Source organism: Paecilomyces variotii (genome assembly GCF_004022145.1).
Source record: "Paecilomyces variotii strain CBS 101075 chromosome Unknown C8Q69scaffold_3, whole genome shotgun sequence".
Lineage (NCBI taxonomy): Eukaryota > Fungi > Ascomycota > Eurotiomycetes > Eurotiales > Thermoascaceae > Paecilomyces > Paecilomyces variotii.
Window position 1 is genome coordinate 984,337 of NW_021167142.1, and position 12,457 is coordinate 996,793.

General features: G+C 48.1%; 4 protein-coding genes across 4 annotated transcripts; 1 reads left to right on the top strand and 3 right to left on the bottom strand.

Moving 5' to 3' along the window:
* Positions 1 to 1,143: 1,143 nt before the first annotated feature.
* C8Q69DRAFT_399997 (hypothetical protein) lies at positions 1,144 to 2,208 on the top strand (the record flags this gene model as incomplete). The annotated part of the gene is made up of 1 exon (XM_028627878.1): positions 1,144 to 2,208. The coding sequence occupies one exon, from the start codon at positions 1,144 to 1,146 to the stop codon at positions 2,206 to 2,208; it is 1,065 nt and encodes a 354-aa protein (XP_028486487.1).
* Positions 2,209 to 2,438: 230 nt separating this feature from the next.
* On the bottom strand, positions 2,439 to 6,260 carry C8Q69DRAFT_206388 (hypothetical protein). The gene is made up of 7 exons (XM_028626141.1): positions 5,496 to 6,260; positions 5,249 to 5,325; positions 5,007 to 5,195; positions 4,371 to 4,956; positions 2,899 to 4,315; positions 2,722 to 2,817; positions 2,439 to 2,614 (listed from the first exon to the last, which is right to left on the bottom strand). Exons 1-6 carry the CDS (start codon positions 5,900 to 5,902, stop codon positions 2,776 to 2,778), a joined length of 2,718 nt encoding a protein of 905 aa, XP_028486488.1. The 5' UTR covers positions 5,903 to 6,260; the 3' UTR covers positions 2,439 to 2,614; positions 2,722 to 2,775.
* A 1-nt stretch (position 6,261) lies between these two features.
* C8Q69DRAFT_206387 (hypothetical protein) lies at positions 6,262 to 7,538 on the bottom strand. The gene is made up of 3 exons (XM_028626140.1): positions 6,977 to 7,538; positions 6,826 to 6,896; positions 6,262 to 6,745 (listed from the first exon to the last, which is right to left on the bottom strand). Exons 1-3 carry the CDS (start codon positions 7,161 to 7,163, stop codon positions 6,689 to 6,691), a joined length of 315 nt encoding a protein of 104 aa, XP_028486489.1. The 5' UTR covers positions 7,164 to 7,538; the 3' UTR covers positions 6,262 to 6,688.
* Positions 7,539 to 7,913: 375 nt separating this feature from the next.
* C8Q69DRAFT_399487 (putative UDP-glucose,sterol transferase) lies at positions 7,914 to 11,573 on the bottom strand (the record flags this gene model as incomplete). The annotated part of the gene is made up of 6 exons (XM_028627853.1): positions 7,914 to 8,776; positions 8,829 to 8,967; positions 9,029 to 9,596; positions 9,649 to 10,416; positions 10,472 to 11,342; positions 11,408 to 11,573. 6 exons carry the CDS (start codon positions 11,571 to 11,573, stop codon positions 7,914 to 7,916), a joined length of 3,375 nt encoding a protein of 1,124 aa, XP_028486490.1.
* Positions 11,574 to 12,457: the final 884 nt, after the last annotated feature.

A 12,457-nucleotide genomic window follows, 5' to 3' on the forward strand; every position in this document is an offset into this window, starting at 1 on the left:
CTATTGTCGAAACAGCACATGAGGGATTGTAAAAAAAAAAAAAAGTAAAGGCAGGAGACGAGGGAGCACAACGGTATTATCAATTGAACAAGGATCCTTGTCACTAGATCAATGTCTGACCACAAGAACGAGATAGCAGAGCTTCCACCCCCTCGTCGTCCTCCAACTTTAACGGCATCTAGCTTCTCTCCCCCGGGAACTTTCCCCATCCCATCCCTCCAGATTGGCGGCCCCATGCTGGGTCGAGGCAGCGGATAAGGGATAAAGACGAGAACCATTTATGGCTCCACTGCAGCGACCCATCCAGCATTGCTAAAGCGACCGAACGTGGTTCGGGTGGCGGATGTAGTTCGATGGATCGCGCCGCTGTTGCTCGTCGCCGCTAGAGATCGCCGAAGGCCAGAGGGCGATTGTGTGCAGCTCTAGGCTCGGTCAACTTCCGTGAGCAAAACATTTCAAGGTAGAACAATGTCGGCATCTCCCGCAGAGGCCCGTGACATTGAATCGACGGTCGACGGTTGTATTACTCGAATTGGCAACATCTTGACTCCTCTTCTCCAGGTAAGAATAGTAGATCTGAGATTGCGGCCACCTTACTCGGCGATGATGTTAAGTTATGCCTGTCCGCGTGGTTCTCGGGAGAGCAAAACCTGTCCTTCCATTTATCTTGCAAGTGCCGAAGCCCGGCATCTAACGTACTGTAACTCTTCCAGGTCCTCCTGACAGAACAGCATTCTTATATCAGTTAAGGCTCTCTGATATCGAGGTCTTCCCGGTCAACGTCCGCACCGGTAATGTTTGTGGGAATTTGTTTTTTGATTTTTTTTTTTTTTTGGACGACCGTTCGTTGTCGGTGGGTCTTTCAACAAATATCTTAACGTACTTCGGACTGTGGCCGTAGTCGAGATTTCAAGGAATTCTCATATATTATACCGCTCCTTATGTGGACGTGTCTTCCGCTGAGGCCAGTATTGGCCGGCTGTTCTGCGTTTTCAGTCCCTCCAGTGAGTTGTGCCTGATCGAGCGTTATTGTATGGAACCGATTTCACTGCCAGGGGTACGGCCAATGCCGGTGAATAGTCACCTATCTCCCTTGATCGTCTTTTCCTTGCTCTTTGCTCTATAACCTAGTTCGCAATAATGATGGATATAACGCCTCTGCTCACACCGCTGAAGGTCCGGATCCGGGTGTTACAACGACTGCCTTTGGTGAGATCTGCTATCGCGAACAAACGAGGACGATCATATTCGACGGATACTCCAGCTAGTCCTGGAAGGGAAGGGAAAGAGAAAGAGAAACGAGGGCGTGAAAGAAATGGAACATCTGAGTTATCACTGGCGCAAAGGATTCCTTCCGGGTCATGGGATAGCCATATGCATGTGGTCGAGCCTCAACGGTATCCCATCTCTTCTAATGCGGTCTATACGCCGTCACCGCATACCTTGCCTGAGGCTCGAACATTTTACGCCACTCTGGGCATTGAGAATTTGGTTCTTGTCCAGCCATCGATCTACGGATTCGATAACTCATGCTTGCTGGACGCCTTGAAGGAAGTCGGTCCTTCACACGGCCGTGGCGTGGTTGTCATTGACCCTGAAACGACGAAACCGGAGACCCTAGCGGAATGGCATCAACTCGGTGTTCGTGGCGTGCGATTGAACCTCAAGTCTGTTGGCAAGGTCATGACAGGGGAGGAGCTCTCGAGAACTTTGGAGAGACACGCTGCCCTGATCCGTCCATTAGGTTGGATGGTCCAGCTCTACGTTTCCATGGATATGGTCTCTGCCATTGAGCACATTGTTCCCACTCTGGGCGTAAAAGTCTGTGTCGACCATTTTGGTGCTCCTGCTTTCCCATCGGACATCGATTATGATTCCTTCGATCCGTACTCCCTGCCCGGTTTCTCATCCCTCGTATCCCTCCTTCAGACAGGCCAGACGTACGTCAAACTATCCGCCCCGTACCGTTTCTCACGCGATCCGCAAATGCGAGATATCGGTATACTCGCGAGGGAGTTGTTGCGTGTTGCTCCCACTCGTGTCGTATATTCCACAGACTGGCCGCATACGCGCTTCAACATGTACGATATCCGGCCATTCACTGAAATGTGTCTAGAGTGGTGCGCCAAAGAGCCGGGTCTTGCAGAGCGGCTATTCAGGATCAATGCGGAAGAGCTGTGGGGCGTCGATGGACAGAGAAACGAGTGAAGTAGTCGGTGTTTTCGGTTTTTTTATATGACTCTTCTCTTTTCTTTTGTATATCTGCATATTGCATATTCGGGCGGCATGAGTGATGATTCAGCGTTATACAGAACTGCATCTTGAGACGCATACGCCTTTTAGCATCATTGTATATAGACCGTGTTGAACGAATTATGAACCATAGAAATGGTATATCTATTTGGTTGCTTGATTTCTCTTTGACGTGGCTCTCAAGGTCTATATTATATGTTCTTGCATCGTGAGATATGAGCATCGAAGTCCATTCAAAGAAAATGGACCAGTGAGTCTTTCGTAAGTCCGCAACGACATTCATCGTTTCCATAACGAGTTTCATTTTGACTTGGTTCCATTCGAGACCATGGAAGACAAGGACGCAGAGGTTGTGGTCGAGCTGTGGTTCGAGAACGTAATGTTAGAAAATCTAAATATATATATTTATGACAATTTAGGTGCGGTCATACTATAAACAGGGAAAAAAAAAAAAAATGCAAGACTTACAAGATGAAAATTCTGATGTCGGGTATAAAAGCCAATATTTGACATTTTAAAATATCAGACATCACCTTTAGCTGGTGACGTCGTGGGAAGCGTATCCTGCGTATTCTGGATCAGATGGAGAAAACTGTGATGATGGCGGTGGTAGCCTTGAAGGGAATTGGACTGGATTATACGAACCCCATCTGATGAAGACTTTAAGTTACTTTGTGTAAAAGTAGCACCCGCTGTCTTCAACGCCTCTGCAGCGTCAAAATGATCGAGCGAATAGGCCGCTTCGAGCGCGGTACCACAAAAGCCTCCTTTGATATGCACGTCTGCTCCGTGGTTTAGCAATTCGTGGATGATCTCGACATGCCCGCCCCTTGCAGCAGCCTGAAGAGCTGTACGGTAGTATCCTCCTGTCGAGTTGACATCTGCACCTCTTTCCAAGAGCCTTTTAACCAGTGACATGTGCCCATATCGTGCGGCGGCTTGCAAGGGAGTTCCAAATTGACCCGCAACGATGTTAACATCAGCGCCCATTTCTATCAGTTTCATAGCGGCTTCTGGCCATCCTCTAGCGGCGGCCGCCTGGAGAGCGCAGCCATAATATCCTCCAGAAGCATTGATATCCGCGCCCTTTTCGAGGAGGTGATGGAATATTATCTCTCGACGATTGACGCACGCGCTTTGTAAAGCTGTATCAAAGTGTCCTCCGCGAAGGTTGACGTCAGCACCGTGGTCAAGGACGACGAGCACGGTCTCTTCGTATCCTTGGAAAGCCGCAGCCGCGAGTACTGAGCCATGCATACCTCCGATGGCGTTGATATCGGCCCCTGCCTGTAGAAGGCTACGTACTGTGCGGGATAGACCTAGCTCAGCGGCATAATGTAGTGTAGTGCCCAATCCAACTTCGCCATCTTCCTTTCGATATAACTTTCGATACAAACTTAGCCAGTGGTGAAAGGCTTGGGATTTTGTATCAAGGAGACCGTAGACTAATGGTTCAATAAGTTGATAGCTCTCTGTAGGGATGAAACGGACATGAGTAAACCATTCAAGTACGGCATAGTGGAGCAATTTCCAGGGGAACTCCACGTCACCAGATACCGAACCGTAGGAATTATGAGCGGGTGATCCATCAAATGATAAGAGATAAGTGAGACAGCGTTCGGCAATAGCTAAATGCGCGCGACCTTCTTCCAACGCAAAATATCTCGCAGGGCCTTTGCTGATCCTGTCTGATACCAAATATTCTCGAACAGAGTAGTGTGCTAGTCGAGTCCAGCGGTCCCTGTTGTAACACGAAACCAGACTTGAACAGACAACCAAAACATCACTAGGATCAAACAGGCGATCGATCTCGACGAAGATGCTTGTTCCCGGTTTGATAGCAATAATCTCAGCTAGTTCCGCGAGCGTCACTGGACGCGTTGAGAATGTTAAGAATTGCAATGCTGTGAACGCGATGGAACGAGATTCTTCCTCGATGCTGCATAATATTCTGCCATATGTCTCATCAAGGTCTTTAGGCAAAGACTGAAGGGCTTTGTGTACAGCTGATGGGCTGAGACAAGTTCTCAGAATATCTAACTGGCAAGCAGCCCACCGGAACCTGCCAAAGAATCTGTCAGTGACTGGCACTCAAGACCATGGAATCAAAGACTTACATCCCGTTAGCACCTTGTACTAGCGCTCGTCGAATCTCCTCCTTTAGAAGAGTCGGGCGTCTCTTCAGCTTTGGATCGGACGCGAGAACATTATTGACCAGCGTTTGAATGTCAGAACTGACTTCGGGGTTATCCAGAGATACAGATAAATCAGTTAAAGACGTTAACTGATCCTCTATCAGCCTCTCTCTGCGACTTGTGACAAATAGATTTGCTACCCATTCATGACTCCCTCTGAGCGTTGACATCAAATCGATCATGTCATCTTGCTCGCAACACTCATCCAGGGCATCTACAATGATATACGTCTTCTTTAACCTGCCGATAAGCTCATAGAGGGCAGTTGCGAGCTTCTCTGTGGTGGGTTCTTCTGCTTGTTTAGTAGCACTGTCAAACAACCTTTTGACCTCCGTCGGAATAGTTTCGACTTGACGTGAAAGCTGAGCCAGAGCCGATCTGAGGAAGCAGTCTACAGTCTGCCTTTGTCTGTCGTTGAAGTCAAAGTAGTAATATACATATGCAGATTCGGATCCGGTTTGGGTCTTGCAAAGTGATTGAACATAATCAATAACAGTCGAACAGAGAACTGCGATAGTCAGTGAGTGATTCAGAAAACGATTGTAACTGACAACATACCTGTCTTCCCGGAGCCAGGGATCCCATGTAGCCATGCCAATTTCGATTTTCCACCGATCCAGAGTTTGAAGCTGTCTGAGTTAATCAGCCAGTCTCCCGTAGTGGGCTCATGTTTGGCTCTAGCAGCGTTGTGGTTCTTGGACACGTCGGCTGGAGACAACCAAGGTAGAATCCTATCCCGTTCATCAACTAGAAAAATCAGCGAAGATATTTTATCAAACCCGAGTCGCAGGATAACGAACAAGTCTGCTTTGACTGTAAGTCCTGGACGCTTTCGCGGATATATTTCGTGTCTTGTCGAATTTCCTTCGACATGAGACTTTACCATCGTCAGCTGTTCATGAATCTTCCTCGAAATAGGAGAAAATATAATAACATATGTGCTACTATTGAGTGAACAGGCTCAAAACCCCCAAAGGCATTGTTGTCACGGACTAAGCCTCCCTTCCCCCAAGGAGCGCAGAACGGGAAATGAACAGTAAAACTTACAAATGATCCAACGCCAACGCCTCAGCTAAGAGACCGCGCACTTTTCTTGCCATATCCATCATCTCTTGAGACTCCTGCAATCTAAAGGGCCAGATGATCTTTCTCCCTATCTGACTCAGTCGGCTGGGAGACCCATCTTCCAGATTTGCTTCCAGCTTCCGTAGGAGATTTCCCAATAACTGCAGAGGCTGATCTGCTATTACAATCTCCCGAAGTTTGTCGTTCCATTCTGAGTCAAGTGATGCGATATCCGATAGACTCGTAAGTAGCCCACGGGTAGCACTAATCTCGAGCGCCAGGGCTCGAGCTGTTGTGTTCTGGGAAGCTATAGCGGCAAGTAGCTGGATGATATTCTCGGATAATTGAAGGAGCGCAATGATACTTGCACTTATGCTCAGGGGATCCATGATGAGTGCGTCGAGCTAGCAAGGATCTGATGCTTGACTAAAGCTGTGTGCGTTAAAGCGGTTGCATATATGCCAAGTAAACCGTCATCTGCAAACCACAAGACCCATGAAGGCTGATGCAAATATATTCAGATATATACGAATGCTCTGTGGATTGCTTAGAATGACGAAACTTGACGAGCAAGATAAGACTCATACGTGGCTCTCTTGCGGGGCAGGAGGGGTTGGGGGCTGACGATACGCTAAATCAAGCAACCATCTGATTTAGAATAATTGCTGCCAGACGATACAGTTCGATTAAGGGAGAATGATAATCACAGGAGCACAGCTTATCCAAAGAACTGACAAGGGGAAACATGACAGAACTGGTATGTCTACCTCTTTTTATTGACCACGCTAGCTCCTACACAGAGCGAAGATATAGCTGACCTCAAGTAATCGTCGAAAACAAAGCTTAACTTCCTAAATATAGAATCGAGGGAAGGATCTACAAGCACATTCAAAGGGTCTCGATTATCGCGTACCTTCCTATCGAAATTGGGAACAGGAACACTTAGAAGTTTTTCATAATTAGAACCATATCTCCTATTTCCCGCTAGTCATGCCTAGACTTAACAGATAAAACCTTCAGGATATTGATCACGTTCAACAGACCCATCCCATCAACTTTCCTTATTCCCATGCATGAATCTTGAAGCTCAGCATGGCGTGTGCCCGCGGCCCCAACACTCAAGGATGAAAATTGCGACGTAATAAAGAAACATAGTGTCATAGCCATCGAATCCGTTACATGTCATCAGGGTTCCCCCACTTTGGGAAGGACGTGCACACATTTTGCGGACCCTATATAGAAAATACGGTATCAGTACTGTGTAATGTGATAATGATCCATCAGGAAAGAGTCAAGAGAGGCATGAACTTACAATTGAGTAGCAGCACAACAACGGCTTTCTACCGGGGCAGATCTTGTTTTCGGTAAGGGGGACCTGGAAACCTGTAAACCAGAACAGAGATGTGGTTAGCAACAAGTACGAGATCGCCTCGCTTTTCAGGTATTCTAGGAGAGAGACTCACAGTCGGCTCCTACGACTGATTCTGAGCCCTGCTTGTTGTTGGGACGGCTTGTGCTGTTACAGCACATGGGCTGCTGCGGAAGTCCAGAGCCATCTTGAGCGATATCGCAACTCCACTGGGCACCGTTGGCTGCGACAAGGGAGACAGAGCCCAGGAGAGTGGTAGTGAGGATGGTGAAGAGCTTCATTTTGAGCTTTGTGTGACTGTGTAGTTTGGTGCGGATGCGTACTCCGTGGATTGCTTTAGCTCAGGGTTGATAGTGAGGAGCCACGAGATGTATACGACGCGCTTTGTTCCTAAGTAGCCGACACAACCAACAAATGGACAAGAAGATTTCAAGCCAAGATTTGAATGAAGTGGAATTAGACTTACAGAAAAAGCGTGTCTTTTAAGTCTTCAGGAATAATTGACCCCCTTGAAGGGATTGGCTGCACTGATGCTTGTTTCTCTATCCCTTGCCGCTGTGGTATTTGGATCCATGACGCGGTCGCGTTGAAGCCACTTACAGTTTATCAACACGTTCACGTTCATAACTGCTCACTGGAAATGGAATCTGGAATGTGAGGTGCGCGGGGTTATACTTCTGGAGATAAGGGCACGAGGAGAACTTGATGTTTTCCTACTTGATACATCTAGCGCAGAAGACGATGATATTTCACCCCCCTCTGGGCGGCTTTTGTTAATTACTGTATTTGCATCTCAGAAAGGCGACCAAGTGTGTAGATAAATAGATGCACTGTTTACTCGGTGATAGATGACAGAGCGGTCTGATTCATAAAGGGGGTATATGAACTCATAGACGTCTATGAACTTAAGTGCAGTGATCGATCGTCATGAACAGCCACCGCAAGGCACGATGAGATTGTAGTAACGCAAGACTGTGCAACATCATCAAATGAAGCTTATGTTCATTTACCAACAGTGTCCAGTCGACTTCTTAATTAGCATTGGAGTCAGCACGTGCTTTCGCCTGTTGCTGATACTCGTATTCGGCAAGGCTCTGTCTCTTGATGTAATCCATGACGATATCCATCTCTGACTTCTCAGATTGAGCTTTTTTCTGGGATTCTTCATGTATCCTCTTTGACTCTGCAATGGCGCGTTGTAATTCCGCATCTTCGTCATCATCTGATGACCCAGCCACAGCAGAACGTGGAGGTAGTTCTGGTCGATAAGCCGGGGAATTCTGAGTAGCTTCAGTTGTACCGCCAGCATTCGGCAATAAAATTTGAGGGCCTTCACGTTCATTCTTTACGCGTTCTGCTTCTTTTATGCTGGCTTCAATAGCGCGGTTGTAAGCGCTTTCCTCGTCCTCGCCAGCGGACGCAGCGGTTTCGAGCTCAAGCACACTAGCACGCAAAGCACGTTCGATCATCTCATCTTCCTCGGGATTCCCCTTCGACGTCTGACGTACGGATTCATGGATTGCTTCTTCGTACTCAGGCGGGATGGAAGCAGATTGATTGCTGGCCGCAGGTGACCGACTGCCTAGTCTTTCGGCGGCAGGGGAGAGCGCGCTCTTTCCGCTGGCTGACTGTTCGAAGAGACCTTTTGACCTCAAATCACGCACGATTCCTTTAGTACGATAATGATCTCGAGTCTGCTTCGCCTTGAGACCGGCTTGCACTTCTTGCCATCGCCTGATGACATCTTCGCGTTCACCAGCACTTGCTCGTTCGTATTCCATTGCACCTTGAGCACAACGAGAAGCAATCATATAGCCGCCGACGTTTTCGCCGAATTGTTTTTGTATCTGCTTGTAAATACCACTCATCGTGTAACCGGTTAAGGCCCAGATACCTATACAGTGTTAGTGTTTAAATTACCATAAGATATGTCCGAATTCACTGACCTGCGGCGGGCTTGAGGACTAGGCCTCCGATCCCTTTGCCGAAGCCCTTCAAGGCACCTGCAGCGCCATCCTTTTTGGCTCCAGCCAAAGGCTGTGTTGCGAGCCCAGAGATACCGTCAAAAAATCCGTAGCCAAACTCCTAAGCAAACATAATGAGTGGGATGACGTAAATACGGGCACGACAAGTCTTGTTGACAAACCTTTGTAGCAGCCTTAAAACCACTCTTGATTCCTGTAACCCTGTGTGGCTCTCGAACTGTATCATCCCCGTATAGGAGAGGTGCGTTATGGAAACCCCTAGCCACTGCCATAGTAAAGATGGTAGGAGCTCTCATGCCCACATTTAGTATCTTGCCTGCGGCTCGTGTCGAATTAATGGCCGTTTCGAGATTGAATTTCTCAGCACTTTCTGTAGCCGTACTCTGTTGAGATTTCCTGGAAGGTGAACTTGATCCCGTTTCTTTGGATGTAGTCGGTTCACATCGTTCCTCGCCACTGAGAGCAGAGTGCCTCGTAGTTCTCAATTCTGTAGAGCTCTTCTCCGATTCAGATTCGAGATTACGGGAACTTTCCATGACCTGCTGCGAGGAACTCGGAGAATCGCCACCCTTACTGGAAGTGCGAGATGGCTTTATAGTCCTTTTGACCTCGTGAGGGATGTCGACAATGCTCATCATGATGTCTCCTATATTGCCGATCATAGCAGCACCACCACCTGTGACGGGATCCGAGGGACCTGGGTCCGTATCATACTCCCGTGCTCGGTACCTGAAACTGTCATTACCAGCAGCATAGTAAATAGTTATGAAAGAAGGCTTACAATTTGAGATCATTGAGATCAATTAATCCTTCATTGAGGAGAGCAGCGACAGCAAAGGCGCTCAGCCTGATGTCCGTCTTCCTTAGTTGGAATGTGGCTGCCTTGCTAGGGGCTAGAGTGCAGCGTAGACTGTCGACATGGAGTTTTTGGTGGAATGAAGTGGCTCCGATATCTGTACCACGTTCATGTTTCATCCTTTCGCTCAGTTCCCTTGCTTTCCCTAACACGGACGGCTGAAGAGCTTCCGTGATGGCATCTGCCAATTTATCAGCAGTAAGCGCTTTGTTTGGGATAGATTCTGGTCCAGCTCCAGCTCTTGCGATCATTGAACCCCAGAATGGCTGATCACCGAAGAAAGGAACTATAACAGTTGGCCGCCCAAATGCTATCCCCGCAGCAGTTGTGCCTGCGCCTCCATGGTGAACAACGCAAGATACTCGTTGGAACAGCCAGTCGTGCGGACAGTTGCCTATAAAGAAGACGCCATCTGGTACGTCGAAGTCTTCAGCTCCAATGCCGCCCCATCCCTTCGAAACTAGGGCTCGCTGGCCAGTTTTCCTGACCGCATCCAAGATCGTATTAGTTAGCCCATTCGGATCATCGACGACAATGGACCCAAAGCCGATATATATGGGCGCTGGGCCTGAAGAAAGGAAGTTGGCAAGGTCTTCGGGCGGCGTGTAATTAGAGGCCTGTGACAGGAAGTAAAATCCAGCTACATCAATATGGCCACCCCAGTCGTTAGGCTTTGGGATGAGTGCCGGCGACCTGCAACAGAAGTTATAGCGAGCGTTTTATAGTCTAGCGGAAAGAGGGATCTCACCAACAGTATGTGTAGGGTATCCGAAGGCGCGCTAACATCACCGCTGCCCACGTTACGCTAATCGGCTCCAGGCCTAAACTGCGCTCTCTAAAGTGGTTGATGACATCTCCCAGACCTTGCCAAGTCATCATTTCCACGAGAGCATATGTCATATAGTTCGTCAATGACACATCGCAATTCGAGGACTGGATGTTCGCAAGGGGGTGAGGAAAGGCTCGGGTAGGTGACCACGGCATAGTGAACATCAGGTGTAATGGGATCCCCATCTTCTGTGCGCAGTGAACATGAGCAAAACTTGGCGGATTCGCAATAATCGCATCAGCAACAAATGGAGGTGCAGTCTCGGTAAAAGAAAGGCCTTCGAGTTTGGAGTCTGAGACAGGAATACCGGTACCATCACCTGCCTCAAAACACGACCTCCAACAACCCTTGATGATAGTAGCTATCTCTTGTCGTCTTCTTGTGATCTCTCCGTCCTTTAATGCCGTTTTACCCGGCATCAGCCCAGGATTCTTGACCATGAATGCCATCAGTTCTGCAGGGTCCCCACCGATACAGAAGAACTCCAGCCCATTCTCTTCCACAAACCCTCTGAATGTTCCGTGTGTAGCCAGGCGCACCCTGTGACCAAATTTATTCTTCAGAACTTTTCCTAGGGCGACGAACGGTTGCACATCTCCTCTTGACCCAACCACATGGATAACAACATTGAGAGGCGGCGGTGGAGCCTCGCCCTCAACCCCCAGCGAAGGCGGAATATAAGCAGGTGGTAAAGGATCTTCGGGTCTGGGTTTTGTAGGAAGCGCCGATGCTATCAGGGAGGCCAAGCCGTGTGCGTGCTCATTGATGCGGATATTAACTCTGCCATTTTCTGGAGAAGCGTTAACCAGAGTCCGGAAGCTCGGAACACAATATCAGAGAAGCAGCGATATTTACCTGTTACCTCTGCCTCCGTATTCAAGCCATCCTGATCCATGTCCACATGCCCGTAGGTTTGGTTTTCCGCTTCGGAGGGCACATCACCAGCCTCCGTATCATGTCGATAAGGTTGCTTTGACGTTTCGCGGAAGACCTCGTCAGATGCCCCATCCTTAGAATCCATTGGATCCATTATTGTTTTCGCGGATGGACGACAGTTGTAACTTCTTTTGCCAGTCTAATGAAGACAGTAGAGTGCTGATAGCGGGGTTATCCGGGCATGCGCAATATGCGCCCTGTGGTTCTAGAGACCGGAGTCCATTAGAAGTCACTAAGTAGGTATTTAGATTATCCCATAGTGCTCTAGTTGCATGGAAGAGCTGAGAGGATATCTAGAATCACGATAAACAAGTAGCAGTGGGGGGGGGTTGTTGTTTGGTTGTTATTTGGTCATCCGAGATGCTTGTATCCGCCATGATCAACAGCCGGTGACTTCATTGCGGGCGCTTAAGCGTTCACTAACAGAGCTTTTTGTGACAAGCCACTGCACATCCTCTCAGGCGCGACTGAGAATTATGGATAGCTTTTGATAATATGGTAACTTTTGTGTCATTATCCACCCAAAACAGAGCATGATATTAATTGTCTGTGGTAGCTAGAGACGGGTGAAGGGAAACGTGGGTGCGCCCTGTATGGTACGCGTTCTGGGCCCATTGATAGTTATCTTTGGCACCAACGCCACAGGAACCCATAACATATAATTTTGTCTATATTTACAACGGCTGTGGGACTAAAGAGCACAGCCGATCTTTTTTCCTATGTGCCTTTCCCTCCTAGGACAGTACTCAACTTTTTTCTCCCGAAGCTGCGCCTTCTTTAGGCTTTCCTGTTATGACGCCAGAAGACTCTGTGCGTTCTATAAATAAGAGACATCACTTCAAATAGAGTATGTTAGCATTTCGCAGCCTCAAGTCGCCGCGATAACTTGATATTTGAGGGATATTAAGGTATCAGTGATAGGAAAAACTCTGAGTGTACTTCGAGATAAACATCAATGGAACTTATTCT

Bases quoted from the DNA above. Each gene is read 5' to 3' on its own strand.
- C8Q69DRAFT_206387 (XM_028626140.1), bottom strand. From the start codon at position 7,163: ATGAAGCTCTTCACCATCCTCACTACCACTCTCCTGGGCTCTGTCTCC. The intron at 6,897-6,976 runs GTGAGTCTCTCT...TCTGGTTTACAG, and splicing joins ATCAGTCGTAGGAGCCGACT to GTTTCCAGGTCCCCCTTACC. The intron at 6,746-6,825 runs GTAAGTTCATGC...TTTTCTATATAG, and splicing joins TGTTGTGCTGCTACTCAATT to GGTCCGCAAAATGTGTGCAC.
- C8Q69DRAFT_206388 (XM_028626141.1), bottom strand. From the start codon at position 5,902: ATGGATCCCCTGAGCATAAGTGCAAGTATCATTGCGCTCCTTCAATTA. The intron at 5,326-5,495 runs GTAAGTTTTACT...ACGATGGTAAAG, and splicing joins GCGTTGGCGTTGGATCATTT to TCTCATGTCGAAGGAAATTC. The intron at 2,818-2,898 runs GTTCGTATAATC...CAGAATACGCAG, and splicing joins TAAAGTCTTCATCAGATGGG to GATACGCTTCCCACGACGTC.